The sequence below is a fragment of the Rissa tridactyla genome, chromosome 22 (assembly GCF_028500815.1).
Source record: "Rissa tridactyla isolate bRisTri1 chromosome 22, bRisTri1.patW.cur.20221130, whole genome shotgun sequence".
Classification (NCBI taxonomy): Eukaryota; Metazoa; Chordata; class Aves; order Charadriiformes; family Laridae; genus Rissa; species Rissa tridactyla.
Genome location: NC_071487.1, coordinates 4,415,163 through 4,443,059, shown reverse-complemented (window position 1 = coordinate 4,443,059; position 27,897 = coordinate 4,415,163). Strand labels below are relative to the sequence as shown.

Genomic DNA, 27,897 nt, shown 5'->3' with positions numbered 1-27,897 from the left:
GATATACTTAAGGATCATTCAGAATAAAAAGAGCTATGTATATGTCCCAAGGTACAGGTGACAGGTCTTGCCTAAAGTTTCGACACCTATGGCATTCACACTGTGTGGCTTATGTGCGTCGGTCCCTGCTAGAGTAATTCTGTCATCTGCTGAGAGAAGTTTATAAACCCTCCTGCCACCCCTTCAGGTCCAGATTCTCCATGGAGTTGCTAACAGCATCAGTCCCCTGAGGGTGTTATTTTTGCACGCTCGGAGTAGTGTCGAAGTACTGGGTAGCTGCAAAGGATCCCCGTGTCTCAGTGAACCTGCGGAAGGTCCTGGGTGAATCGGCTGCCCGGCTCATTCAGGGTCTGGCTAACAGCGTGGAGAAGCGTTTCGTAGCTGTGGCTGCCTTTAAGACCTATTGCTCACAAAGACGGTGAGAGGTCTGCGTGCTGATAGCTTCTGTCATGCAGGGCATGTTTGTATTGCGCGGGGCGGTGATCTTTGGAAAAGTTTGGTCACCAGAAATGGCATTTACTGTATTAGTATTGCACTCTGGGTGACCTCAGCCAGACATTTCCAGGCCCTCAGCCGCCTCGGGTATCTCTGCACGCTGAACAGAGAGCAGTGGCAGGCACTGATCAGCAGAACTGCAGAAAATCAGGCACCCCGACGCCGTTAGAAGCCAAAGGCTGTTGTGCAGGCTGGCTTAAGAGGCTTCAGTCTGCGAGACTTAAGAAGCTGGGTCTTTGGCTAAGCTGCCCTGGTAAGAACCGGGGGAGGGTGACAGTCAGCCACTCTGTTCCTTTCGACAGTCAGAAGCAGTTTGAGGTCAAGCTTCACCCGGGCCTTTTGAAAATGCAGTTAGGTGATGAATTTAAGGTCCCCACACTTGCTCTTTGTCACTTGCTACTCACTAAAGTAAGCCACAGGGAAGCGGGAGACGGTTCTTGTATTGCCACGGGCATGTTTAACATCCCAAGAAGTACCTTCTCCGCTCTCTAGCAAAGGGCCAGAGCAGTGGTAAAGCTACGCTGTGCCTCACTGGAGCCAAGGGCACTGCGCTGGCAGACATGGCACCTCCTGGCTTTAAGGTTAGCAACTAGGCAAATAAAGTCGAAAGCCAGTTCAGAGCTTCAAACAGTCCCCTGCAACTCGACAGCAAAGTGTATTGCGCATCAGTTGTTCTGTTTGGAGTTTTAAAAGACAAAAGATGAATCTGAGCTTGAAATCTCATCTGCAACAAGGAGAGGAATTCGGCAAGATCCAGCTGAGCTTCTGAAACTGTAGGTGTAAAATACTGTCCTGATGGTGACAATCGAGGCCTTGATAGGTCTTCATCAGAGTGGGAGCTCAAACTTTGCCTCTTTGCTGTTGTTCAGGGTTTCTTTGAACGCTATTTCAAAGCAGAGCGAGACTGTTCCTTTACTGATGTACGTTAAGAGAATTAAACATAAACTTCAGACTGCGCAGGATTACCGGGTGGAAATTCTGAAGAGGAAAATTAACGCTACCCGGAGGCAGGGGAAGGGAAAAGCTTGAACTTCAGCAGCTCCGCTCTTCTTGCGAACGCTTATTAGCTCTGGAGGGTGCGTATGTGTTTGCATGGGACCAGCAAGCGTTTGGGCAAAGCGTGTGACTTGCCAGTGGTAATGGAAGTTTGCGTTCACAGTCAGTCATTTCCTATGCGAAAAGGGCTGTGCTGAGCGTTGAAATGCACCGCTCACAGGCAGCTCGCTCGCTCTATTTTCCAAGCATAAAACCGAGCCGCAGAGAAAGAATGGCCTAGATCTGCACAGGGTTATGTTTATTTTAAACCATAACGGTAAAGTCTTTTTGTTCCAATTATTTGAATAGGATTTAGGGAAGTAGAGCTGTCTAAGAGTTCATGCTTTATCCTTACTACCTCCCTTACAGTGGCTATGACTTTGTTTGCTGGCTCTGTATGGAGTTTATAGAAAGCCGCCCGTGTTCTCCACGGCCCTTGGTATCTCTCTTATCTTCTGGGCTCTCTCCAGCCTGGCCCCCCATCCCTGCTGTGCCCATTCAATTCCAGACCCAGCAGGGCCTTTCCTGGCATCTCTGGGCATATTACAAGACTAAGTGAGCAAAACGGTGTTTAAAAATGCATGTCTTTGCGCCTGCGAGGAAAGGATTACGCTAGTATACTTTAATTGCTAACCTAGTCAGTTTGATGTCACCCATCTAATGCTACAGTATGAGTTAGCAGAGATTCCTGGGAAAGCGAGTGATAAACAAAGTGTGTGGGGCTTTAAATTACTTTAAATTATCTGTATTTTTGTGTATTTCCAACCCTCCAGATTAGTTTTCTGCATTCTTCCTTGCTAGCGCCTGCCCTACAAACAGCTGCTTCATGCATCTTCCCATTCCCAGTCATGCTACTCAACTCAGACCCCACAATTGTTAGAGGGAAAAAAAAAAAAAAAAAATCTCAGTGGCATCCTTTGCTGTTGGCATCTCTGCTTTTGTGCTGGCGATCCCGCCCGCTCGGGATTCGCGCGGGTCAAAGCTTGGCTTAACGGACACATCTCGTGTCCTTTCCGACCCCCTTGGCCTGCTCCGACTTTGCTGCTCAAGCCAAGTTTTGTGCCGCTGGTTGAGTGGGCTTAGATCAGGTACTGGTGCTTCCGAGGTTTTCTGCGCCTTGTGAAGCCAGTTGCCTTGCAGGGCAGTAGAGAGACTGCGGCAGAATCCTCACTATCTGAGAGTTCTCAGGAAACCCTCTCTCTGGTTAAGGCCTTAATGGGAATTAACTTTTTAAAAGGTCACTGAGCACCCACATGCATATATGTAAGGATTCTAAATACTGCTGGGGCATCTTCCATTGTTTCTTTAGGAAATCCTATTCCTGGGAGCATCAGCAAGCTTTTCAGACACTTGAGTCCCTTCTCTTCTCAGGAGGAAAAAGGATGATACAACGTTGAAAATACAAAAATCATAAATATATCAGAAAACATAACCTCGTAGATCAGTTTGTTCATTGCCCTGCCGGCGAAGGAGCCTTCTGCCTGATCCCTTCTCCAGTCCCCTCTCCAGTTCTGCCCATGTGATGGGTTTCCCTTGCGTCCCTGCGGCGTTTATTCCACAGTCTAATAGATCTGCCCATTAGGAAATGTTTGCCGAGGTTTAATCTCAACTTTCCTTTGTTCTAGTTTATTCCGTAACACCACGAACTGTGGTTGAATTGATGGGACTTGGAACTGTGCCTGTTTTCACAGAAAAAGTGCAGAGCAATAGCAGACGAGATGACAAAGGAACTGAAGGAAGTAAATGTGAGTTTGCCGGAGGCCTCTGTTTTTGAGTGTGCGTGTGTGCGTGTGTATATATGTGGATATACATTTGTCAGTAGGAAATCTCTGAAGTCCTTCTCAAATATTTGGAGCATTATTCAGTAGGTGCCAGGTATCCTAAGTCTTCCTACATTGCCACGGAGGCTCGCAGGCAATTTAAAGAGAAACTTCCAGAGGAGACAAGTTTTGATGTCACGTCCAGAGGTAAAGGGAAGAGAATGGCGGGCCCTGAATATTGGCCTAAAAGCCATCATTTCAGCATCTTCTGACCGATCTAAATACCCCCTCCCCCCAACTTCAAAAAGAATACGATGCCCCCTAACTTACACCAGTTATTTACCTGAACCAATGGAGTAATCGGTAGAAAAGCTAGAGTGGTCGCACAATGAATTAATCTGGGCCTATTAACACCGGCGTTTCACAGGGTCTCCCCTCCCGTCACTAAAGCCCCGATGCCACCGGGGCGTTCAGAAAAGTACGAGACAAGGAACAAAGCAGCCATGTCGCATAACAGCTACCGAAGATACCGACGGCATAAAAAGTGCCTCTTACCTGGTTTGCGGACGGGCAGGGTGTCTTGATGGGGCTTCGTTGCAGCAATTTTGAAGAAAGGAAGGAAAGAAAGGGAAAAATGTTCTTTGGTGAGTGAGAAACGTGTCGATTTTGGAAGAGAAGAGGGGAACAGGCACCACCATCCAGTGAACTGTCTGGCATTCGCTAACCTCCGTTTTCTGGTTTCTTTGAAATGTGACCTATTTCCTTGTTGCACAGGAAAGGAAAGAAGAGAAAATAAAAGCTGTGTAGCTCTGAAGAGTGACAGAGCTCTGAGACCTTCTCAGTGCCAGGACAGGAGTCTTTTATGGAAGAAAACAAATTGGAGGATGGCAGTGAAAAGCTGTTGTTGCTTAAACAGATGTGTTGGGGTGTTGCTTGGAGAGCAAAGCTCTCTTCCTGCCCATTGAACAGATGTTCATGGGGAAATGAGCCTTTTTGCACAAGGTTCTCTGCCGTGCCATGGTGTGTCCCTTGGAAGTCACAAGTGGGTAAGGAGAACTTAGTTTCTTTGGGTTTTCCCCATCCAGGCAGGAGGCTACTGAGAAAGGCCCTCTGTGTAGGGCTGCTTTGGAGTGACGGTTGTGATGGCCAAGACCTAGGCTCAGTAACCCAAGAAGCTGCTCCAAGAAGCCTGTTTTTCCTGCTCTGCTTTATGATTAGCTGCCTGTAGTACCAAAATGGCCATAACACAACCAGCTGGGCCAACACAAGTCTCACCGAACGATGCTTATTTTTGGCAGGGTTTTCAGCTGCTCCTCAGGGGCACGTCTCCCTTTCCAGAAGAGAAAATTGTGCATATTTCATCACCAGCCGTGGTAAATGGCTCACTGCCACCTGACAGCTCCTTAACCTGGAAGAGATGGGTAAAGGGTCAGTGACCGTCGAGAAGGGCTACAGCGCGGTGACTTCTTCCTGCTGAATGCAAAGAGGTCGCCCAACGGGATGGATGGGGAATCCCCAAGCGTCTCGTTGTTGCAGGCAGAAGACTCTGCACTGAAGAATTTGGGACTGGGGCCCTGATCGTGGCAGGCTGAGCTTGCCCATGTTCAAGACCGATTGGAATAAAAACATACAGTAATAGAGTTAGATATGCAAAAATGCAAGCTATCCTTCAGCATTACTTAATTGTATGGCATTTCATTGCCAAATCCCCCTTGAGGAGCCCTTTGTTTACATTTTGACATGGAGCTGTACATGATGTTTACTCAGAAACCCGTATTTTTCCAAGGAGAAGGTGAGATCCTGAGATAGAAGGGATGAGTCACTTAAGCAGTTTACAACGATGAAAATACAGCATCCCAACACACCCAGCCTCGCAGGGCGAGGGGAGAGCTCTCAGCCCTGAGCCCTCAGCAAGGCTCACCTGCACGTTTGTCCTTTGCCCAAAATCCCCACAAACTTTTGGCAAGGTACAATGACCTTGATAATCGCTCTCTGACAGCTGCGCTTTCAAAGCTGGCGGTGGCTCTTTCAAGCTGGAGTTACAAGTTTGGGAGACACCAACCCAATTTTACCGAACACCTGGGACTAATTAAACTGCGTTTTACTGTTGGGCAATTAGTTTGCATGTCTCTACACTAGTGGAAAACCAAAACCATTTGTTTACAGCTGGTTTCACTTGCAGGTTCTCGACCTGCAGTATTTGGGCTGCAAACAAAGCGGAGCAGTTTGTTTATTACAGCCGTAGCTGAAAGACTGAATGGAGCGTTGTTGCGTTAGGTCCCGTACAACCATAAAAAGGGTTAGTCTGTGGCTAAGTAGCCAGTCCCAACATGGACTTGGGGCCAGGCTGTGATGTAGAGCCAGAGCTGGGAACTTTGCCCAGGCCCTGGAGTTTAGACATAGCAAGAGAGAGTTTCTTTTATTTTTATTTTATGTACAAAATGGTTGTATAAAATTACCCCGTCAGGCCTCAGCATCATTCCCTCTCTGTTTTAATGGCAACCGGGACTGAGTTTGCAGCCTCGCAAGCCTTAAAATGAGCATCGGCCTGAGCGTCGTGCAAGCCGGTGCCGCAGCTGGGCCCGCTGGGTGCGGCTGGGCATCACCCAGCGCCACCGAGAAGCCACGGTGCCAGGTTTTGCCTGGAAGCATCGCTCTTCGTGCTTCCCCAGGGTGGGGTGCATCATCTCTGCAGGGTTTCTGCCAGCCTGGTGCCGAGCCTGGACCTCGCGGGACGCGGGCGCGCAGCCTCTGCCACGCGTAGCCACAGGAGGGTGCAGTGTCACCGGGCTGCCGAGCCTGGGGGACGGATCCTGGTGCTGCGCTGAGCAGCCATCTGTCCGCCATCCCCGGGGCGAGGGGGATACCGGGGAGCCGGGGGGAGAGGATCCCTAAGCGTCCTCTGGAAATGCATCCTCATCTCCCAATCCCAGAAAGAGAGGAAGCAACCGGTTGGCACTGTTTGGTGTTGGAGGTGAATTGTAGTGGCCGACAGTTGCCTCTGAAAGCTTTTTTCCAGGCAGCGTCCAATACCTTCTGCCTTTACCTTTCCCTATTTTCTGGGCTTTTGCGCAGGTGATGGAGGCCTTGGAAAGGTGTGTGCAGCTCTAAGGTGGCTCTGTCACCCCCTCAGAGACAGGTCGAGGCTGGAGTAAGACCTGGTTTTGGAGCTGAGGAGTTTGCGTGGTGCGGTACAAGTACAAGAGGGACCTCAGAGCCCTACTGGTTTTGGGTACAGGGCTGGGGCAGGGTTGGCCCCAGGCACGCAGATTGTGTGTTCTTGTATTTCAGGACTCTCTAACACAGTATTTACCACCCAGGAGGGACTGGTGACCCTGCACATCAGGGAAAAGCAAATTTCCCTGGGAAGGGAGAGGGACGGGCAGCCCAGAGCCGCCTGCTGCCGAGCGGGGAAGATGGTCGTCTGCAGCCTCCGTCCCTCTTCCCTCCGCCCGAGTGTGTTTGGAGACAGGCCTCAGCAGACAGAAAGCCCCTGGTATGGCACTGGGCCACGCTTTGAGCAATTAGTTTTTCCCTGGCCAGAAGCGGCACCATTCAATTAAAGCCCAAATACTTTGTTTAGTTGCTCTTTTATGTATGTGCTTTGGGGGCTCAGACAATGGCGAGCACGGCCTGGGGAGGAAGGAAACCGCTCTTTCCACCCAGCCAGGGAACCGGCCAAAAATCCAGCCCAGCAATTGCAGTCCCTTTGAACTCGGTTTTTAAACGGAGAGCCAGGCCTTTCCAGTCCGAACGCCTGTAAGGGAGAGCGGCGCTTGCATTGGGATGCTCCGGGAGCCGGGGCAGCACCCGGAGTGGAGCTGGGGGCTGTGAACTCCCACCTTCGGGCATCTCCTCCTGGCAGCAAAGGATGTTTTCCCTTGTTTCCTCAGGGCTGTTAGGACAAGCACGCCTACCAGGTAATACCAACTACTTCGAGACCAGCGAAGGCTCCAGAGATCCCTCCGGGGCTTCTCCTGCTCAGGTCACGCTGCTGCTCCACCCGAGGCGCGGGGTTCAGAGGGCTTCAATAGGGGTTTACACAAATTCATGGAAGAAAATGAATTATATCTGTTAAATGCAAAGATCCAGCTTCTGGCTCAGGTTCAGCCCTGCACTTAGTTTACTGATAGCAGAGGAAGTAGGAGGATATACTGCAAAAACTACCGCAGCTCCTTGCTTTTTCCCTAATCCCTGTTCTTCGGCATCCCATAGCCAGCGTACGGTTAGGACATAGGGCTGGCCAGGCAGTTGTGGCTTTTCCTTTCTCCGTTCCCATCTAATGGTCAGATGGTTACGGAGTTGTGCTGGGTCAGCCTGGATGGCACCCAGGACCGTCGCCAGGAGCCCTGGCTGCTCAGGCCTGCCCCAGGAGCCGGATCCTGGGGATTTGGCAATGTCCGTACGTGGAAGGGCCACGGCAGGACACGCGGTCTGGGGGGGCTGGCTCTCCGTAGACTCGGCACCCCCGGCACGCGTCTCAGGCCTGCAAACCCTCTCCTAAACCCCCCCCCCTTGCAATCTGCTCCTCGGCAGAGGGGTCTCACGTTCAGGGAGCTTGGTCTAAAACTTAGCTTAAAGCTTCTCCTGGCAATTTTTCCCCCCTTTACTCTTCATTTAAATCCTTTTATACTAAATGGCTCCTTGGGGATGGGTTTGGGGTCCCACTGTCCCCACTGATGGGCTCAGGCTGGAGCTCCGCTGCCTGGTGCTCCTGTCCCGTCCCTGTGTCCTTCCCCAGGGCCCCTCTCTGTTCCCAGGGAAAAGCAGGGCGGCACGCGGCAATTCGGAAGGATCCATTTTTATAAGATTTGCAGAATCACCAGGTAATTCTCTCTTTACCGAGGCTCATCTATTCAGCTTGCTAATCTCAAAGACGACTTCAAGAAGGAAGAAGGAAATGAGCTCCTGCCCTTTATCGTGGCTTATTGTTTTATGTGTCCTGAGAGGGCTTTGTTTTTAAATAAGCAGTATTTTACTATTTGCAATGTTTATTCTTTACTTTAGAAATGTATTGTCCTCTGCGGGGCACTCCACGGTGGCAGCAGAACAAGAGGAATCATGGCATCACGCGAGCCAGCAGGGCGAAAATGATGTAACTCGGGAGGGAAGGGACTTCTTAAAACATTAGCAAATTCTTGCGGGCTTTTATAATTTTAAAGCCAATACCTAACGTTGCTGTATAGCGCAGCGGCCTTTGTTAGGGTCATTTCATCAGGCATGCACTGGCTTTTTAAAAGCGTTTTGAAAGCTACGGTTAAAATGAAGGATGGGAGTGTTGTTGGATAAAAAAAAAAAGAGGGGGGGAAAAAAAAAACCCCCGAACAAAACCCCTGGCTTGCTTTCTCCGTTTCGTCTGCTGTCTGCCACCGTCAGCATGACCTCTGTGCTTTATGGCTTTTATTGGGATGTTTTATCGGCCGGGGAGCTGCCCGCATCGCCGGCGGGGCTGCCCGGGGGGGGATCGCTGCCGGCTCCCTCGCAGGGCGGCTTAGCTCATTAGTTTTATACTGTTGCAGGCAAGACCTGCCTTCTGCACTGATGTCAGCAGTCAGGGCGGGACTTTTACAGCCTTGTGGGTTTGGGGATTTTTTTTCTTTTTTTTTTTTTTTTGGATAATCCTGGCAAAATTCCTGAGCAAAGATTTTTTTTTTTTCTTTTTCTGTTTTTTTTTTTTTTTTTTTTTTTTTTTGAGCAGCCCCTATACATGCCGCCTCCGAGCCGCTCTCTTATTACTGCTCACTTCCTGAAAGGAGACTTTTTAGCAAAGCCTCTTGCTCCAGCGCTGCCTGGGTCTGACAGAAGAAGGTTATTGAGGAAGGCGACATAAACCCTCAGCCTGGAAACTTTCTGACACGCGCAGGATTGAGGGGGAGAGAGAAGCTTTTGGCTGCTGCTGGGAAAAAAGAAAAAAAAAAAAAAGAAGAAGAAGAAAAAAAGAAACTCAAGGAATTAAAAGGGGAAAAAGAAGAAAGAAGGGAAAACACTAGAAAAGGTAAAACACTCTTTAAAATAATTTTTCCAGAGAAGACTCTTTGAGGTTGGAGTGGGGTGGTCTGGGGTGGAGGGAATGCGAATGTTCTTTGAAATCAGAACTGTCTCTCTGGAGAAGGAATGAGCCCGAAGAGCATTGCACGCTGGAAAAACATTTATGAGAATGAAAACCATGTTCACCCTTCTCCAACATTCAGAGTTTCCATAAAAATGCAGGGTTGTGTTTCAAAGTGTCTGCAGACGGCAGGAGTCAGGCATCCGCGCTCGCGCGCTGTCTCCCTCGCCTCCCCCTAGCCCCACACCACTCCTGCTTTTTTTTTTTTTCTCATTGCATGAAGCCATCTGATCGCATGTTTGCTGCTCTAAAATATAATGCTCTTCTGCGGAGCTGCCGTGGGCGAAGCTCTCAATTACAGAAAGCAACAGCTATAATCCCTGTTGCAGAATTATACGTTCCTCGCTGTCTCCGTTCCTGGGAATAAACACATACTTCTCCCTCTTTCCCTGTCTCTCTCCGTCTTCAGGGGCTGCCAGTGCCTCTTTCCCTCCTGCACGATGTGGTCAGAGGATTATAAACTGTCTGCCCTGAAACAGTTGCAATGTCATTAGCTTCGTGTGCATCACCCGGCGTTTGGCCCCCTCGCGCTGGTCGTCTAGTGGTTTGCTTTGATTCTGTTTTAAAGGTGGTTTTTGTTTTTTTTTTGAAAAAGATCAATCCCTCAGAACATGTTATTTTAAACATCAAAGTAAATATTAGTGATGGGGAAATGCCAGAAGATTATCTCATTAGAGCTGAAGGAGCTGCGCTATAAATAGGAAGGAGTTTATAAAATAACCTTGGCAAATATCTTGCGGAGGGGCAGAACCAGCGAGAGGGCGGCGCGGGTCGGAGCTGCGGGGCAGGTACCCTGCTTCGGCACCAGCTGCGGCTCTGCGGCAAAATTTAAAATTTCACACGGAGGCTCATTTTTGGGGACTTTTTTATCAAGCGTACGCAGGGCTGTAAACCTCAGGGGGCGTTTGTTTTCCTGTTCCAGTCCATGCCAATACCCATATTGGCTGGAGGTAGCTCAGCCGCACCAGAGATCTGTTTCTTATTCCGTTCATTAATATTCCTGTTAGCAGAGCTCACGTGGTGACAGCGTGCGATCTGGTGCATGCCGGGTGAGAGCAGGGAGGTTTTTGAAGCCTTTGTTCATTTCTGGTCTCCCCCGCGCCGCGGATGGTAGAAGGGGAAACGCTTTGTCGGGCGCCCAGGTAATTCCCCAACCGGCGCAGGGGTGTTCCCACTGCTCCACTTGCCGGAGCCCTGCCCGGACTAGCCTGAAATGCCTCCGTCAGTGAGGCTTCCTCCAGTTCTTGAGAGGTTGTTCCAGTGTCACGAAGTTTCTCCATATATGGAACATGCCGAGTGCTCCGGTTGCTCCATCCTCGGCTTCCCGTTGTTCCTGCTTGGCCCCAGGGCATCTCCCTCTCCTTCCCTTCTCCTCCTTCCATCCCTAAAACCTCCAGCGCTTGTCGGTGCATCTCCAGTCGCATTCCCCGAGCAGCTGCTCCTTGGGTGGAATGGGAAAGGTCCTGTCATCTCCTGTAAATCACGCTTCCCCCAGATAAGGCTCGGGGGCTGGACTGTTTCACTTGGCAGAGGAAGACCCCGATAAGCTGCGAGCAAGCGAGCAGTCGACGGGGCGCAGCGTAGCCCTGAGGGAAGGTATTGCCTGCTCAACGTAAACAGTGTCTGCTAGTCATGCGAAAGGCCTTTTAAGTACCAACATGCAAACCTGTAAGAGGAGAGGCCCTGTTATCGCCGATGGCTCAAGGCCACCCAGAGACTGTGACGGGGAGGAGTGAGTTTGCTTATCATCACGTGAAGCCCTGCTCCGGAGACAGCGTGGGCTCCGCTGCCCAGAGGAGCCGTTCCGTGGAGGGCTTCTCGCTGCAGGTTGCGTCAGGCCCACCCAGGGAATGATTCCGTTCGAGCGCTTATCCAAAGCTTATCTGAAACCCCCAACTCCAAAAACCACTTTTCTTGCCAACTTTCCAGCAATAAGTTCGTTCTAAGCCAGAAACACCCCAGGATGTGTTTGTCACGTCCTGTCCTGCCTAGATCACAAGTTAACACAAATGAACTTGAAACAAACAGAATTTGGACCAAATTTGTCAAGTTTTCAGAAACATTCGCTAGTGATGTGGATGATGTCAGCTCAGGTGTGCCGAAGATATGCAAGTCCAAAAGATCTTTGCTTGACCCCACCACCACAGGAAATGTTTGCAGGGCGGGTGGTTACAAACATTTCCTGGGAATCCGTGAGCAGGTCGGATCTCACGCAGCGACGGGGGAGCGAGAAACATGGAAAACCACCAGCCTGGATACAGACTCCTTTTTCAACACTGAAGGAGGTTTTAAAGGGACGCCATCAAAGCAAATTTTTTCCCAACTTGGTTACTGCGAGTGCCTTCGTTTAAGTCTGCAACCAATTCAAGAATTGGGAGATTCTCCACTGAGAAACTCTGCCAAAGTATTTTGGCTCCATCTGACTCCAGTGGAGCGATGTCAGTGGCACACGTTAACTGCAGGGTCTCCATCCGGCAGCTCCGTTGCTGCTACTCTCTTACCTTCTGCCTTCTCCCAGGCTGGGAAAAGAATGCTCGGGGTATGCCATGTCTGACTGTTCAGCGTCTTTACACTTCTTTCTATCATCCCGACCCCACTCTTAGTGCTCTTGTGTTTTCTACTCTTCCATCGTAGCTTAATTTTTAAAGGGAAAATGAGTTAAAATGAATCTATTCCTGTGCAGTCCTGCAAATCCTTCTGAACTCAAACGTTCATCAATGTTGGTTTCCAGCTGAGCTGAACTCGGGGGATGAAATCCTGCCCCCCCCCCACTGTGGGAGTTGTGCCGCTGACCTCAACAGGACCAAGACTTCACCCTGAAGTGGCTTCGGTCAAAACCACAGTGCAAACGATGAGTTCAGCCCTATCGGGATTAGTAGCTCTTCATTCCCTGGGCAAGAACGAAGGCAGCTCGTCCACATCCAGACACGGATAAATGTACTCGGTGGCCGTTGGGCTGCAGCTTCCTCGTTAGGAAGCCACATGTGCTTGTGAGTCGGCGTATTTTCTGTTGCACCCTGCCATACCCCGTCAAATCCAAACCATCTGGGCCATATGTTTCCCTGAACAGCGAACCTGCAGGGAGGGGGAAAGGGCCCATAAACTCCCTGCGCAGCAGATCTCATGGAGCTCGCTTAAGGGAGCCGGAGCCTGGAAACGATCTGCAGATCTTCCAGATCTGCAGGGGCTGGAGGGAGTCCATAGCCCGATGCCGTCTGCAAGGCTTCATCCCCGCCGCAGAGCTCCCCTGGCACATTCCTCCGTGGTAACGTGTCTCGGGGTCTGTGGGTGCTCGCTGTCACGGTCACACCGCCTTGCACAAAGGTGGCCCCAGGGTGACAGCATGGGCGTCCCCATGCTCTTGCACAGACTGCCTGCGTGCCTGTCACCAAATCACTTCCCCGTTTGCTTTGGTTTGGTCTGCTGCGAAACGAAGCTGGTGACATTCACCTGCTTGCGGGGCGGCCATGGGGACGGCAGCAGCAGCCATCGGGGTGGCGGAGAAGCTGGGCTGTGAGTTTGCGTTATCGTGCTCTGGGCGCCCTGGGAGGCCGGGTGCTGCCTGCGCATCTCTGTGTCACCTCGATGCAGCTGCTTCTCTGAAAGGACACGTTTCTGATTTCCTGGAAGGACAGCGTGGTCCAAACTGACTTTGCTGCTTTAGGGTCCTGCTCCACAGCAAACCGCGTTTCCTCCAGGCCACTGCTGTATGTGACCCCCTGAGGCGGCCTGGGTTTTGTGATCCAAACCCGATCTAATGTCAAAGGTAACCCAGTTGTGACAGTGGAACGGGACCAGAGATCCCCTTGAGTCCCTTATGACCTCCGTTATTCTTTGATTCAGTCTGTCAGGACCAAATCCGCAATGGGTGCTGGAGCCAGGCGATGCTGTGGATCCCTTCCCCTGCCCAGGACTGTGCTCTCGCTGGGCGCAGCGTCACACACCGCTGTGCCACGGGATGCTGTGCCGTGGTGGTGGCAGAAGAAGCTACTGACCTCAGTGCTCGCTGCAGGTCCCATGGTGCTTCCCACAGCCCTTCTGGGTAACAGAAGTCCCCTCGAGTGTTCTCCTTGGGAAGTGCGGTGGTGCTCACTCGTCTCCTTAGCTTTAAGCGTACGAGGCTGTGCTGTGCCATGGGTGCACGTGGTGTGGCAGGCGATGAGAGGGGCTGTGGTGGGGCTCTGCTCTCTAGCATTGCGCTCCCGGTCTGGTGACCAGACACGTCTTTGTCGGAGTGTCCCAGCACAGGTACTACAGGCACTACAGATGTGTGGGGTGTGGCCCTGCCCTAAGGCCAGGTTGACAAAGGAGTCAGACTTATGGTGCCAGATGGGGTGCGTGAGCGGTGACAGGTCTTTGTAAGGTATAACTGCATAAAACGTGCTCCTGCCTGAACCGGGACAAACGGCGCGTTCCTTTCTCAGACCAGACCCCTCCTGGAGGGAGCCGGTGGCGGTGATGCAGGTGAGTGGAGCTAAGCGTTGGCACAGGAGGGTGTTTGTCTTTATGCAGCCCCAGGGCTCGGTGCCTCCCGTTGCTGTGTTGTGTAAGCACAGAGGCTGCTGGAGGGCTGATGCTGGAGCCAGCTCTGCCGGGATGCAGATGGCTGCGCCTGGCTGTTGCAGTGGCTGCGGCCGCTTCCCTGCCTGCTCGGAGGTGTGAGTGCTGTGGGTGCTCCCGGCCTTTCTGAGAGCCTGGGGCTGGTTCCTGGCATCCCAAGCATGTTGCTTGCTCCATGCTGGTGTGGAGGGAGCTGCTGTTGCCGAGGCCCAGGAGATCTGGATTCTCTCCTGGCTGCGCTGAACCCTGCAGCGAGAAGGGGTAGCTTTATGAAGGCAGAAGGCAGTCACAGAGATGCCAGGTATAAAAACAGCATTCACGCGTGGCATATCCGGAGGTATCAGCGGTGCGTTATGGCGTGCAGGGGGGTGTGCATGTACCGAACACAGACGTGCCTGCAGGTCGTGTGTATCCTCATACAGATAGCGTGTATCCCCGTGCGCACCCACACACAAACACTCGCAGTCATGGTCTGCATGCATGCAGATGACATGCACGTACTTACATGCGTGATGCGCCTGTGTAGTTGGCAGGGGCACTATATGGTAGGCGAGATGCACTTTCTTTTAATGACTGCTCGGTCGTCTTTTTAATTCTGCTGTTTTGTGCATGGCTGAAGCCAGCAAGGAGAGTGGTGGCAGGGGGCCAGCAAGTCTGGGTCACATGGAGCGGCTCCAAACTATTGCATAAGTCTCGTCTGAAAGTGGACCTGCTTGGTGGAGTCATCCCCTTTAAGCAAAAGAAGTCCAAGGCTGGGAGCGCTGGGCTGCTCGGTAGCCACCTTACCTCTGGCTGAAGCTGGCTGGCCCAGAGGCTGGATTGGGGCTCAGCCCCGGGGCTCGCGCTGCCCCGTGCCGAACGCCCCCTCCCTGACGCTGGTGTGAGCTGGCGCTTCTCTCGTGCTTTCCTGTTGAGGACCTCCGAGCATTTTACCACACTTGGAGAAACGCAGTGACCCCGGCTTTCCAGATAGGGCCAGATCCTTATGTAACAGAGAGATAGTATTTCCAGAAAGCAAAGCCGTCGGTGTCAGAGAGAGTTCGGTGCTCCCAGCTCCCCATTCCTACGCCCTCGCTTTGCCATGGGGTTCTTTTGCCCCTTTGCCGGTGAAATTAAAGATCCCGTTGGCTTTTGGAGGGGAGCAAGGGGGTAATTCGGTCCTTTTCTCACTAAGATTGCACTGTATAAATTTGACTGTAAAACAATTCTCATGTTTTTTTTTTTTTTAAAAAAAAAAAAAAAAGTACTCCCACACAGTACTGGAGTGAGCCCAAGCCCCTGTGAAGCTTGCTTGTACAAAGGGACGGAGGGTGTGCCCGGCTAGAGCACAGCAGGGCCCGGCATGGAGGGCCACCGCGAGCCTGAAGGAGGGAGCTGGTGGTCCAAAGGCAGCGATGTCGTCCCCCTGCTCCCCCGGGCTGGTACCAGAGTGCTGGCAGGGGGACGGAGACCCCGGCTCGGACCCCTGGCTTCTCGGGTTCCGACTGGCAGCATTAGCCTGGGTTCCCCGCGTTGCTGGTGAACGCCTTTGGACGGGGTTGGATCTTATTTTAACAGCGCGAAAGCAGCATCTCTCCTCCAGGCAAACTCTAAATTTGACCCTGCAGTGGCTGGGATGGGCGTCTGCAAAGAAACACTCGCAGGGTGCGGTGAAACAGCCCTTAGACGTGAGGTGGGCTGCAGTGAGCGCTGTCGGTCCCCTCGCAGCCCGGCGGATGCCAGCGAGAAAGGGAAAGGCAAAAGCCCTTGTCCTTGCTCCAGTGTGGGCTTGATAACAGGAGCAACCAGCGGACGGCGAGGGGATCCTAAAGGGTTGCTGTAGAGCAGTGTAGGCAGTAACCATCCCATGGCTGGAGGCTGCTGTTTTCTGGTGAGCAGTGATAACTACGTGTTTCTAATTCTTTGCTTGCCGTGCCCCGAGAGAGGCCAGGCTTGGAGCAGCAAAGCAGATTAAGGTTCAAGCTCTTGTTTTCAGTTCTGCAGACCAGTGACTTTAACCCGTTTTTCACATTCTGCAGCCGGTGCTCCTAGCAGTGAGCTGCTGATTAGTTAACGCTGTTTTTTCTGGTTTTAACCCATAATGCTACTCTAGAGCTGAGAAATGACTTGCCGGTGGAAGTCCTGTCATGCTGGCAGGATGACTGCAAAAAGACTTCTGCCATCTGCAGCTCAGCGTGTTTTCAACTTAGCAGGCCAGCCAAATATTTTGTCGGGAATATCAGGACGGTCTCTTGCTGAAAGCCGGGGAGGTCTCGGGGCTCTTTGCATCCGCCCTCCTGCTCACCACCCGCAGGAGGTGCACCGTGGGGGGGGAGCAGCACCGTTTGCTCTGTCCTCGGGAGCGTGCGGGGACCTGCTGGGAGCTGGGGTGGTGAGTGGGCACGCATGAAACGCCCGCCGCCCCAGGGGGGAGCACAGCGGGCCAGCAGCCCCCAGCCAGCGGCAAGCACACAGCTGCATGGGCAACCCCACGCCCGGAGGGAGGGACCTGCCTGCTGGCATGCCCTGGGGTGCGCGGAGCCCAGGTGATGAGGAGGAGGGAGGTAGAAATGGTGAGAGAATTTGGAAAAAAAATCAGAAATTTGGGAGCCGTTTCAAGGAAAGGAGGCGGGAGTGTTATCGGTGGCTTCCCTTATCACTTCCCCTCCTTATACTGGAAATGGCAAGGTGCTGGTGCGGATGGGAGAGCTGGTGGTACCCAGCAGGGCTGGATGCAGTGGGGGGAGAGCAAGGAGGTGTCCCCTTTGGCTGTGAACTGCAAACTGGCCCAGTCCGTGCCCGGCTGTAAGGGCTGAGCTCTGATTTCTTGCTATGGTAATGACTGCCCAACACTGCCTGCTCCTCTGATCTGGACCAAGCAGCCTGCTAAATTAGGCACGCGGATCGGCTACGTGGAAGTTGAAGTTGAAGTTCGATGGGCTTGGTTGAAAGGTAACGGTTTCAAACTTGAAAGAGGGGAGATTTAGATGAGATCTGGGGAAGAAATTGTTTGGTGTGAGGGGGGTGAGCCCCTGGCCCAGGTTGCCCAGAGAAGCTGTGGCTGCCCCATCCCTGGAGGGGTTCAAGGCCAGGTTGGACGGGGCTTGGAGCAACCTGGGCTGGTGGGAGGTGTCCCTGCCCAGGGCAGGGGGGTGGCACTGGGTGGGCTTTAAGGTCCCTTCCAACCTGAACCCTTCTATGATTCTATGAAAGTGTGAGAAAACCATCTAATTTTCCTTGAAGATTCTGAAGATTCTGGATTCGGTATGTCTTTTTTTTTTAATATATATATCTGGCCGGAGCCATCTAACTCTGTGTTTTCTTATGCCAAAAAGGCTGGCCTGGGTCACCGGGGCTGGTTTTCTGCTGGCTGCCTTCGGATACGTGCCGGAGCCCTTGGTGCGAGTGGTGGCACCGGCGTGTGCAGCTCTCTGCAAGGCTGAGTACACACAGGTGCCATTGAGCCGTCTCTGGAGACCCAGGCAGAGCTCAACAGGGCCTTTACTTTTAAGACATTCTAGTCCTCAGCTAAACAATTTCCTCGCTTTTGGTGAGCCCTCCCATGCGCTCGCTGTCACGGGGAGGCGGAGATGGGGCTGGTGGTCCGGGTGTCCCCTTGCTCTGACCCCCACGGTGCTCAGCTCTGCGGGTCAGGCAGCGACGGGCACGTGGTGGTTTTCTGCGAGTCCCCTGAGCATGGGCTGAGTCTGGGACAGTCCTTAGAGACCATGCGGAGGAGTTATCCTTCTGCCTTGCAGCAGCATTTGGGAAGTAGGTTTCAGCCGAGGGTTTACAGCCAAAACTTGCGAGCCTCCGTGAAGCAGCGACAGCAGGTGAGAAGATGACTGTTTTTTCAGAAAACACGGTGACTTTAGGATCGGCATCCGTGAGCGACAGGCACTGCGGGGCTTGCTGTGTGGCCGTGGTGGGCGGCTGAGGTAGCAGACAGGAGGTAGGAGCCCTCTGCACGGAGCAGGGGGTGCGTGTGGGTGCTGGGCAAAGCCTGAGGAACCTGACGATGCTGCTGCCAAGGGCGTCTCCATGGTACCGGCGTGGCCGTGAGCCACACCTCCCAGCACCCTGCAGTCCTCACCCTACTGAGCTTGGTTTCCAAGGAAAATAAGGCCCGTGTAGTCCCTGTGCTTGTACACTAGGGATCGGTGCTACGAGTCTGGTTATTCCCACACCTCCATCCCGAGTGTTGGAGTATGGGATAGGATCACAGGTACTTGATGGTGAATGTAACCATTCCTTGACCACAGTTCGAATAGCCAAGTCCAAATTTTCCAAATATGTAGATTTTATATCGGCCTGATCTGCTAGGTAAATCAATCGCGGGATCATATATCCCTTGAAGATGTCAACCTTCTGAAATGGTTTTAACGGGGCCTTTCCAACTTTCTCCAACCACCCATCTCTTCCTCTCCATGATAACCGTTGAACTGGTAGGAGCGTGGAGTGGACGGAGGAGCAGAAATCTCTGTGGTGGTGTGTTTGAGGGGCTCCACACGACAGCCGCGGCGGTGCCCTCCCGCGGGGTCTGAAGTGCTGCTCAGCCCGATGGCGCGGTCAGGAGGCAGCCGGGGGCCGAAGGCGGCCAAGCTGCGGGACGTGGCACCGCGATAACCCCGGCGCGGTTAGGGAGTGCCGGCACCAGACAGAAGAAAGGAGAAGTAACCGTGAGGGCCGGTGACTTTCATTCATTCGTTAACGCCGTTGCTGATAGCGCAGCCCAGAGCCGCTGCCGGGGGTGAAGCGGCGCGGCCGTGGGGTGCTGCTGGCCCTGCACCTCGGGAAGGTGTCGGTGGAAGGGCCGGGGGCTCGGGGTGGGCGGGGGGGTGGGTTGCGCTGCAAGTATTTCCTCCCACCGGGGAGAGCTGGAAGCAGAAATCTGTGTTTGTATTTATTTCTCTCTCAAAAAAAAAAAAATGGGAAAAGGACACCTGAGCTCATAATTTGCAAAAGTTGGATGAGAAACCTGGAAGCCGCCGGGCCCTGCATCTTTAAAAGCAGTTAAATTCCTCTTCTCTGCACTAGGAGGCACCTTGAACCTTCCTCTTGGCCCCAAGCAGGGCCCATCTGCTTCCTATTACCTTCCCATAAAGCTGCCTCTCCGGCCAAAAAGCCGGGCTTTCAGGGAATTCTGTCTGCAGCCCCGATGTTGAAATTAGTAACAGTTGTCATCTGTTTTTCTTTTTTTCTCTTCTCTTTTTTGCTTTACTCCAGCTTGAATTTTAAACCCCCTCCCCAGCCTCCCTCCCCCCATCCTGCCCGGTTTTGGTGTGGGAAGAGGTGACCTGGAAGCCACCGCCGGCTCCGGTGGCATCGTCCCCCTGGTCCCCTCCGCTGCCTCCTCGCGCGGGCGGCCGGGCCCGGCCCACGGGTTCACGCGGCGAAAGCCACCTTGGCGCGGGGAGCGGGGAGCGTCAGCCGCTCGCGGGGCCCCTGCCAAGGACAACGAATTCCTCGGGAAGGAGCAAATCGGAACCGGCCCAAGCGAGGGAGGCACGAGACCGGAGAGGTCACCCCGTGCCTCCCCGTGGCCCCTCCACCCCGGCCGGCGAGACGCCGGCGTCCCACCGCCCCCCGTGTGGGCCTGGGCTCCCTGGGCTTGTCCGGTCGCTGCCGCTCGGAAAGCGAAATCTGAAAAGTGAGGTTATGGAAAACTTTATACGTATTGAAGCAGCCGCGGAGCCCGCGCGCCTCCAGCTCTCTCCTCCTTGTTACGGGTCCTTCTCCAGCAGGAGACGGGCTCCTCGGGGTCTCGGAAGTGAAGCGGCGGCACTGGGAAGGGGCCGTGTTTTCCTCGCTGTGCGCGGGGAGGAATCGGAGCCGGGCCCTTCCCCCAGCCCATCTTACGGGAATTTTGCAGCTGTAATTCCTGACTTGAGCTTCTCCAAACGTGCCTCCTTCCCCCGGGGTCGGGGCTGCGGGGTCTTGGCGCCTGCGGCTGCCTCCCTTCCCCGGCTCCGGTGGATGCCAAGGAGCCGGGACTGAAGGGGAAGGGCAGAGGGGAGACGAGGGCACCAGTCACGACCGCCGCAGGTCGGGGTCGCAGAGAGGCGGAGGAAGGACGGGAAATAACGACAGCCTTGAGGAAGCGGGTTCAACAGCTGGAAAACAAGAAAAATTAGTAGTGTGAAGCCCAGGAGAAAATATACTTCAGCTGAGCACCTTTTTGTCCGCAGACCTTGGAGCTGTGACAGGACTTAAAAGCTGGAATCTCGAGCTTTTGTAGATGCTGACAAACATGCTGACTTAGGAGAGGGCCGTAGCACGCCCGCCTTTCGTTTCACCTTCTCCCGTTTCCAGTTGACTTCCCGCAGCCCCGCGGGGAGCAGGCGCAGAGTGGTTTGCAGCGTCCCCGGCACAAGGCCGTGCGTCACTGCGTCCCTGGCTCTGCCCTCTCTGCGCCTCAACCGGGGAGGTGACGCTACGGAGGATGCTGTCACCAGGTGGACGTGGCCTCACGGACCCACGGTGCTGTTCTCAGCATCCTTGTGTGGTGGTGAAAGAGGGCAGAAGAATTCCTGCCCGACCCTCTCGCTTCCACTGCCTGCTTCCCTTTACCTGTCACGGGGGAGCGGAGCAGCCCGAGATGAGATTTAGACAGTTTTTCCCCCATCGGGCAGTTCATTCTCACAGTTGCTTGTTGCGTGCGCAGTCTCCAAGGTCACCATCGTGGGAGTTGTGTCCAGGCTTTGCAGAAAACAACCTGGGAAGTGGCACCAGACGAGACCGGGGAGACCAGCCCGAGGCCTCACTGATTGTCTTTGGCCATTTTAAACTGTAAATAAACAGTTTTACATTTTTAACTGTGAACAGACAGTTAAAAATCTTAGCATTTAAAACATGGAACTCCAAATTGTCCGTTAAAGACATGTGATTCACCCTCCCAGCATTTCTGTCTAGTAGGGAAAAATCATTAACTTATTTAGATTAATTATTGGGGTAGGAATTATCGCTCTGATTTCTTCTTGTACTTCCCCTCTGTAGTCACTGGCCCGCGAGGGGTGTTATTCCAAGCCTCTGCGGCACAAATGGCATTAACTGCCTAGTAAAAATGGGAAAGCCGAAGTAGAAATAGCTGGCATCCCGGCAGACTCCCCTGCGGACGCCAGGTGGAGGGGAGCGTGGCAGAGCCCAGGAGGAGCCAGGCTCTCCTGCCCCGCGCTCTAACCACACTTAGTCTTTGCTGTGCAAAACACACAAGAGCGGAGCAGGTTAATGATGTTCTTCCAAGTGTTTCCTTATCGGGCTGAGGACCACACACGTGCCGTGGCTATTGACGCCTTTGGGAAGAGCAGCGTCCTCCGAGCCCCATCTTCCCGGCAGCTCGGGAGCATCCGTCTTGCCTTTCCCCGCCGTGCTGCGCCGCCGTCTGCTGCGCAAGCCGTAGCTGCGTCACGGGGCTGAAGTCAGGCTTCAGTAGGTATTTATCTGTCGCCTTTGCGGGAGGGTTTGCGTTCTGCCGCGGGGCTGCTCTGGAGCAGAGCATCGCTTTCAGATATTTGGGATTCTCCAGGCGGTCGTTAGGTATGTGCCGTATTCATTGCGTACGTCATCTAATCGCTGGACAGAAACAAAAACCGCAGGCTTTATGCAACACTCCAGCACTATGTGAGTTTTGTATAATTGCCTCAGACTGAGTGGAAATTATCTGCAAGCCAAAAATCTTTCACTGAAGCAATTAGCAAATCATTTTAAATAACAAATACAATTGGAATCTCACGATCCGTTTGTGGATAGAGCTGAGGGTAAGGGTGAGTTCGCTGAATGGGTCCTTTGTTTCCCATCACTTTTTTAGGTTTAGCCAATACGCTCGGGGAGCAAGTGCTCGTCTCTCAGTGCAGTGACAGTCGTTAAAGTGTATTTTAACGCCAGGGAAACTGGAGTAGAGAGAATGTCTAGGTTGCTGCTCACCACTAACCTGCTAATGCTTTTATTTCGTGCTCTCCTTTGAGAGATCAGGTAACCGAGACTCTTCGGTCTGCGCTTCCTCGGGGGTGTTGACACAGGACAAAGGGTTCCAGTTTATTCTGAGCTGCGTTCCTCAGGTGTAAGGTGTATACCAGCCCTTTGGCGCTCTGTCAGGGCAGAGCGGGGGTTGTGCTGGGAGCGGAGTTTGTCCCCGGGAGAGCACCCAAGTGTGCAATGTCCCCATAGCAGCATAACGTGGCTGTCCAGTGCTGTGAACTGATGTGGTTAATTGCATTTGCGTTCGCATCCCGTCCTTTTCTCCCCTTTTTCTTTCTCCCCATCTCTCTCTTTACTTCTCTAAGATCGGGCTTTCCTTGTTCACCTGCACACCATTTTCTCCCTCATGCCCTTCTCCTCCATCCTGCGTTCCCCCTCTGCCCGTCTCTCCCGGTCGCTCATCCCCACCCTCTCCTTCGCAGGGGCGATGCCACCGACAGCCTGCGGTTCGAATTAGCCCATGGTGACCCCGCTGCGCTGGCCCGGGCTCAACACGCTGCCAAGACACCACCATCGGCCTCGCTGCTTTGGGGAGAGCACGGAGCGGCCGAGGATGCCTGCGGAGGGACCGAGGACTCCTGTCTCTACATAAGCGGTGGCCGAGGGAGAGACATGTTGGGACGGCGCCCTTTCAGCTGGCACAATACTCCCTGCGCTGAGACAAGCATCGCTAACCATGGCAATAGCTTGGAGGCTTCTCACGTGGACTGTTATCTTCACTGCGGCTGTGTGCAACTTTCCCGGTTACACGTTCCAGTCACAAGGTAGGATTCGCCATGGGGAGGGGAGCTGGATCCAGCCACCTCTGCTGGCAGGAACCCTAATGCCGGCCCCGGGGGAGGTATTAGGGTGACGTTGTGCTGGGGAGGAGGTGGAGACGTCCCGAATTCTGCTCTGTTTGCTGTGCTGCAGCAGAGCTCCCGCTGCATCCGCAGGTGTTTTCCGCTGACCTCCGAGGAAAGGCTGTGTTTTGCTCTCGGGTGTGACGCTCCTTGGCTTTTTGCAGAATTCAGTGTGTAAGATGAGGGCCACGTACAGGCTTAGAAGGCGAAGGGGATGTGGTAGCACTAGAGGAAGCTCCTCTTGCACTGGGGTGGAGCGGCGCATCCTCGGATGAATAGAGGCTTTGTTACGGGGAGGGCGCTGTGCGCGCAGCCAGCCCGGGCGCTTGCGAGCGGTCCCCTGCGCGAGCAGGGACGGAGGGCTCTGCTGGAGGAGCGTGCGGCTGGAGGAGCAGCTGTGGTTTGCACACACTTTGCCGTAAGCGCTGCCGTTAGTGAACGCTCGGACCCGCTCAGGCGTGAGCGCTTTGTACCCGTCTCGTGCCCGTGTATTCCTAAGCCTCTTGTGTTTAAATACAGAGCCATGCATGCAACTGATTGCGAGGAAAGCAGAATGTGGGGCTCTCGTGCATAGATTCATGCCTTTGTACGTGATTTTATTCCAGGTTGGGAGTAAAGGGACTGGAAAGTGAGGTGGGCTGCCTGGTACCCAGCCTAGAGTACAGATACAGCACGGGCAGGTAACAGAGTAGTTAAATTGCTTAATGCTAATTTGCTTTTGTGACCATTTCTTCAGAGGCAGTATGAACACTCCCATCGGGTGCCAGAGGTAAGAGGACAGAGCTCCGAAGTTAGACATATATTTGTGCAAGGTGTTAAAGCCCCGGCAGCGTACGTACGCAGCCATAATCCTGTGTTACCGCGTGTGCCCAGATTAATTGCAGCAGGGCCAAAGTCAGCGACGCACCCGGGCTGTTGAGCAGTGCAACGCCATCGAGCTGTAGTTGCGACGGCTGTGGGTTGGCTTGTGAAGCAGAACTGAAAAGAGGAACAAAGGCGACCGAAAGCCGTGCGCCGTCCCGGCTCTGAGCACCCTCTCGTTGCTAAACGTGGGGGGCACTGCCGGGCTGCAGCTCGCGCCGGGCGGAGGAGCGGCAGTCAGACGCAGCGCTGCGTGCTGTGCAGCCGCTGCGCAACGTGCAACGTTACACAGGCGGATTTTCTTGAATCTGAAACAAACACGGTTTCTGGTCCTTTTCGCCAAAGCCTCTGGCAGTGCCTGGGGTGACTGTTCTGGGCCTCCCGCGTCCATCAGTTCACACCTCCCTCCATCTGCGGCCCCGCGTTCGCAGCGCAGCGACGCTCTGACGGGGGCTTCGCTGCCAGATCGCCTCCATCCTGACTCACGGCGGCTCGGATCCTCCCTCGCTCACCAGCCCCCGCACCGTTTGCTATAATACACCTCAGTCTGAACCCGGAGGCTCACCAAAATTACAGTTAATGCGTTTGTGCTCTCCTGGATACTGGCTTCCTCTGAGCAGGGCTGGGGGATGAGTCTCGGCCCGTGATGTTGCCGGGAGCGTGGTGCCGTGGGAGAACCGAGGCAGGGATTGCAGCTCGTCCCCTCCCCCATCCCCATCCATTCCCAAAGATCAGGCTGCCCCATGGGCCCCTCTGCCTGTCAGAGCAGTTTTTTAGGCTCCTTGTGTCCGGAAAGGTTGGCATCAGGCCAACAGTGTTGATGTTACTCAACACTTCTCTTTGCCACACTGCTGAGATAGTAAGTACATAATCCTCACAACACCCTTTCAAGAGGGTGAAATGCCGTTATCTCCTCATAGCAGTTGGAGGCACGGAGCATAAAGGCCAGTGTTTTCAACGAGCTGCTGATTTTGACCGAGTGACTCGCTCCAGTTAGCAGCAGAGCGGGATTCACGTGCCCCGTGTGCACGACTCCAGATCGGTGTGTTTGTTTTACGCAGGGAAAAGATTAAGGTATCATACTCATAAGCTGTAATTATCTTTGTGGGAAATAGCAGCCCGGCGCTGAAGGCCTCTTCAAGCCAGCAGAGACGTAACGAGATTCAGCTGTAACGCGTACACTCAGGCCGGAGTTTTTAACAGTGCAGGGAACAGCAGCTGAAACAATCGACCAGGGATTCAGCACGTGCTCGCCATTGCTGGACGGGCTTTAATCAAAAGGAAATTTTCTGCCTTAGTTTAACTGCGGTGATAGATCAGAGAGTCCCTGTTTTCTAGAACGTTAAGTGAGGCTAATCTCACTGCTCCCGGCTCACGGGTAAACCAATGGACCCTTGGAGGACGTAGTGAGACTGCCACGACGCCAGGGCAGCCTGAAGCCGTGGGATCCTATGGGATGTATGGCTGTTTTCCACAGCCGTCCCTTAGGAATCGTGTCTGGGCTGCAGCTGGAGCTCCTCTTTGCTCTGGTGACAAGACCAGAGCAAACATCTGCTTCCTCTTCATCCTTTAAGCAGCTCTGTAATGAGAGTGGCGATGGTGAGCATGCAAGGAGGGAACAAAATCCTCCTCCTTCCACTTTCACCTTCCCTCTCCTCTTTTTGTTCAGCTCAGCCCTCTGCCTCCCCGGTGCCCTTTCCCTTCCTCTGCCGTCCCTGTCCCTGCAGATGTCTGCTCCCTTTCCACCAAAAATGGGGCAGCGAGGTGCCCCTCCCCGCACCCCATCCTTTCTGCTTCCCACCAGCTTTCTCCCTTGCCCTTTCCTGGGAAGTTTGTGGTCCTTCAGGGGTGCCCAGTGTACCGCACAGCCGTGGGCAGGTTTTCCTGGAGAAAGGCTTTTTATAGCATCTCTTCCGAAGCAGTTTGACAGCTCTCTGGAGACACCAGGGTGCTTATCGCCACTGCAGACCCTTGTGATACGCTGGGTGCAGTACTGCACGTTTCAGGCCGAGATCTATTTATACAGTGTGAAGTGGCTGAGAGGACAGAGGGAACACGATGGCTTTTCTGGGAGGAAGGAAGGAAGAAAGAAAGGGCCAAACAGTGCCGCTCTTGCTGTTGGGAGAACTCCTAGTATGGTCTGTAATATGGGGAGCAGGACCAAGGCAGAGATGAGCAAATAAGGGAACAAATAATGGGTGGAATACACAGGGTTAGGGAGTAAAAAAGGTCCTAATCGCTTAGGGCCTAATCTAACCTTTCACATTTTTAGAGGAGAGGAAGGAGCCAGCTGTAACCCTGGATGAGGACACCGGCTTCTTCCTTGTGTTCAAAGTCTCTGTTATTTTTTTCCCATTTGTGGCATCTGAAGCATCACTTCCTAAAACACGCCTGTGATGCAGGGCACTGCTCTTCGTTCTTTCTTCCTATGCCTCTGTTTCCAGAGTGACATCCCTGAGAGGATGAGAGGGTGCAAGGTGACCGGCACTACAGCAAAAGCGGGTTTTCACACACAACCAGGCTCTGGACACGTTTTTTCCTCCTGGACGTACCTTGCGGGTCGGGATCAGAGACCGCAGCCCAGGGTCCCAGGCCCTTTCTAGCCACTGCGTGCACAAACCTCCTTGCGAGTCACTATTTTGCAAGCCCATGTGGACTGCGGAGAGGGAAAAAGAAAAACAAGACACTTCCGATAGCAAATTTTTCCAAGCCTGAGATCATTGGTTAAGTGCAAATAGTCACTCTTGTTTGCCTGGCCGCGCCACACGCGAGGCGGTGTGATGCAGGAGAAGCTGGAGCACAGGAAGTTAAAAAACTAATAATTATTTCTGGCTTGTCGAGGCAAGGGAGAGGTGCCAGAAGTGCTTATGGTTTGGAAGGATGGGAGCTAACCCCTAAACCCAGCTGGTGGGAAGGACTGTCCCATTACCGGTGGCCAAGGAAACCACTCTGTCAGGCTCCCACACTGGAAAACACACTAGAGGAAAAGGAAACTTTCCAGTGCTGCCATGTGGTAAGAGTCTAATTTGGAGTCCAAATTTTATGATGGCTGGGAAGGCTTTGAAGATGGGTGCTGTGGAGCCAGGCAAAAGGCAGCCACCCTGGAGCAGCCTGGCCTCTCCCGTTTGCTTAGGAAACAACTGAAATGGGATGCAGAAAGCACAGTAAGAATATTCCGGAGTGAAAAGAGGGCAGATCCTCTCCCACTCCGTGAGCAAACCTCCAGCCGCAAAGGGTTCAGAAGAACACGCCCTGATGGGGCAAGCTGTCCTACCCTGTCCAGTGCAGGATTTTTTACGTCTTGCAATGAAGGCTCTGGTACAGAGCGCTGTCAGAGACGGCTGAACCTCCAGTCGGATCCAATCTGGCAGTCCCTGTGACATTTCGCTTGGAAAATGAGGAATTTCTGTAGAGGTTGCCGAGTGCCAATTTCTTTGACAGCCAAAAGTGTTGCGTTGCTGGGTGAGTGGAGGCAGACGTTTTGGGCAGTGACCTTGTCAGAGCACATTTCCCAAGAGGTACGAGACAGGCTCAAAAACTCAAGCGCCCCACGAGAAGGTGCTAAGCCAGGCTGTTAGGGTATGGAGCACCAAGCTGGTGAGCCGGGAAGGCAGGCCGTGTCAGAGATTGGGACCTGGCTGAGGGCTTGGAACGTCTGGCTTTTTTTCTTGCTGCCGTTTTAACGCAGCTGGGGAGGTTCTGGTGACCCTCTTTCTTATTTTGATCGCGCGATTGGCATTGCAAGGACATTGTCTTTGTGGCTTTTAGGAGGATGCCCAGTTCCTAATGCGCTAGTGCAGCTGTGATCGGGGGGGCTGGTACGGTACTGGTGTTACGCGAGTCATCAAAGCAGAGTTTGCATGTGGCGGCTGTAGATGTTCTGAAGAACCCCACGGTTCCTTAGTGAGACTGTCTTCTCCTGAGGCATTGTTGCCCCAAGGCTCGTTATGTCTCATTTGGAAGAGCCCTTATTGCTGGCTTTGTTACTGAAAGGACCCAGGTCGAAATAACCCTCCAAACCACAGAGTGTGACTGCGCACCCCGGGGTCCCTCTGCCCAGCGGAGGTGGAGAGACGGGCGGCAGTCCAGGTCCAGGGCCAGAGTCTGGGTTTCCCGAATGGCCCCTTGGACCAGTCTGTTTCTCTCCATCACCTGCAGAGGACGAATGACAGAATCACAGAATGGCAGGGGTTGGAAGGGACCTCTGGAGATTATGTAGCCCAACCACCCTCTTTTTTCTTTAATGTTTTTTTTTTTCAATAAACTAGCAGAGTGCTGT

General features: G+C 53.3%; 2 protein-coding genes across 5 annotated transcripts in view; one reads left to right on the top strand and one right to left on the bottom strand.

The window, feature by feature from the left end:
- Positions 1-4,009, bottom strand: part of LOC128900535 (tyrosine-protein kinase ZAP-70) — a 29,904-nt gene extending 25,895 nt beyond the window's left edge. Inside the window, exon 1 of the mRNA XM_054181794.1 lies at positions 3,846-4,009. The gene's annotated coding sequence lies outside the window, so the exon portion shown is untranslated. The remainder of the gene's footprint in view (positions 1-3,845) is intronic.
- ADAMTS10 (ADAM metallopeptidase with thrombospondin type 1 motif 10) overlaps positions 1-27,897 on the top strand; it is a 79,521-nt gene that overhangs the window by 10,206 nt on the left and 41,418 nt on the right. For 2 of the 4 annotated variants that reach the window (XM_054181769.1, XM_054181770.1), the window contains one exon: positions 22,338-22,679. In XM_054181769.1, coding sequence (XP_054037744.1) covers positions 22,592-22,679 — 88 coding nt within the window. In that variant the 5' untranslated portion in view covers positions 22,338-22,591. Of the gene's footprint in view, positions 1-7,053; positions 7,211-8,988; positions 9,286-22,337; positions 22,680-27,897 lie in introns of those variants that run through there. The other 2 variants (XM_054181768.1, XM_054181767.1) reach the window with 2 other exon arrangements.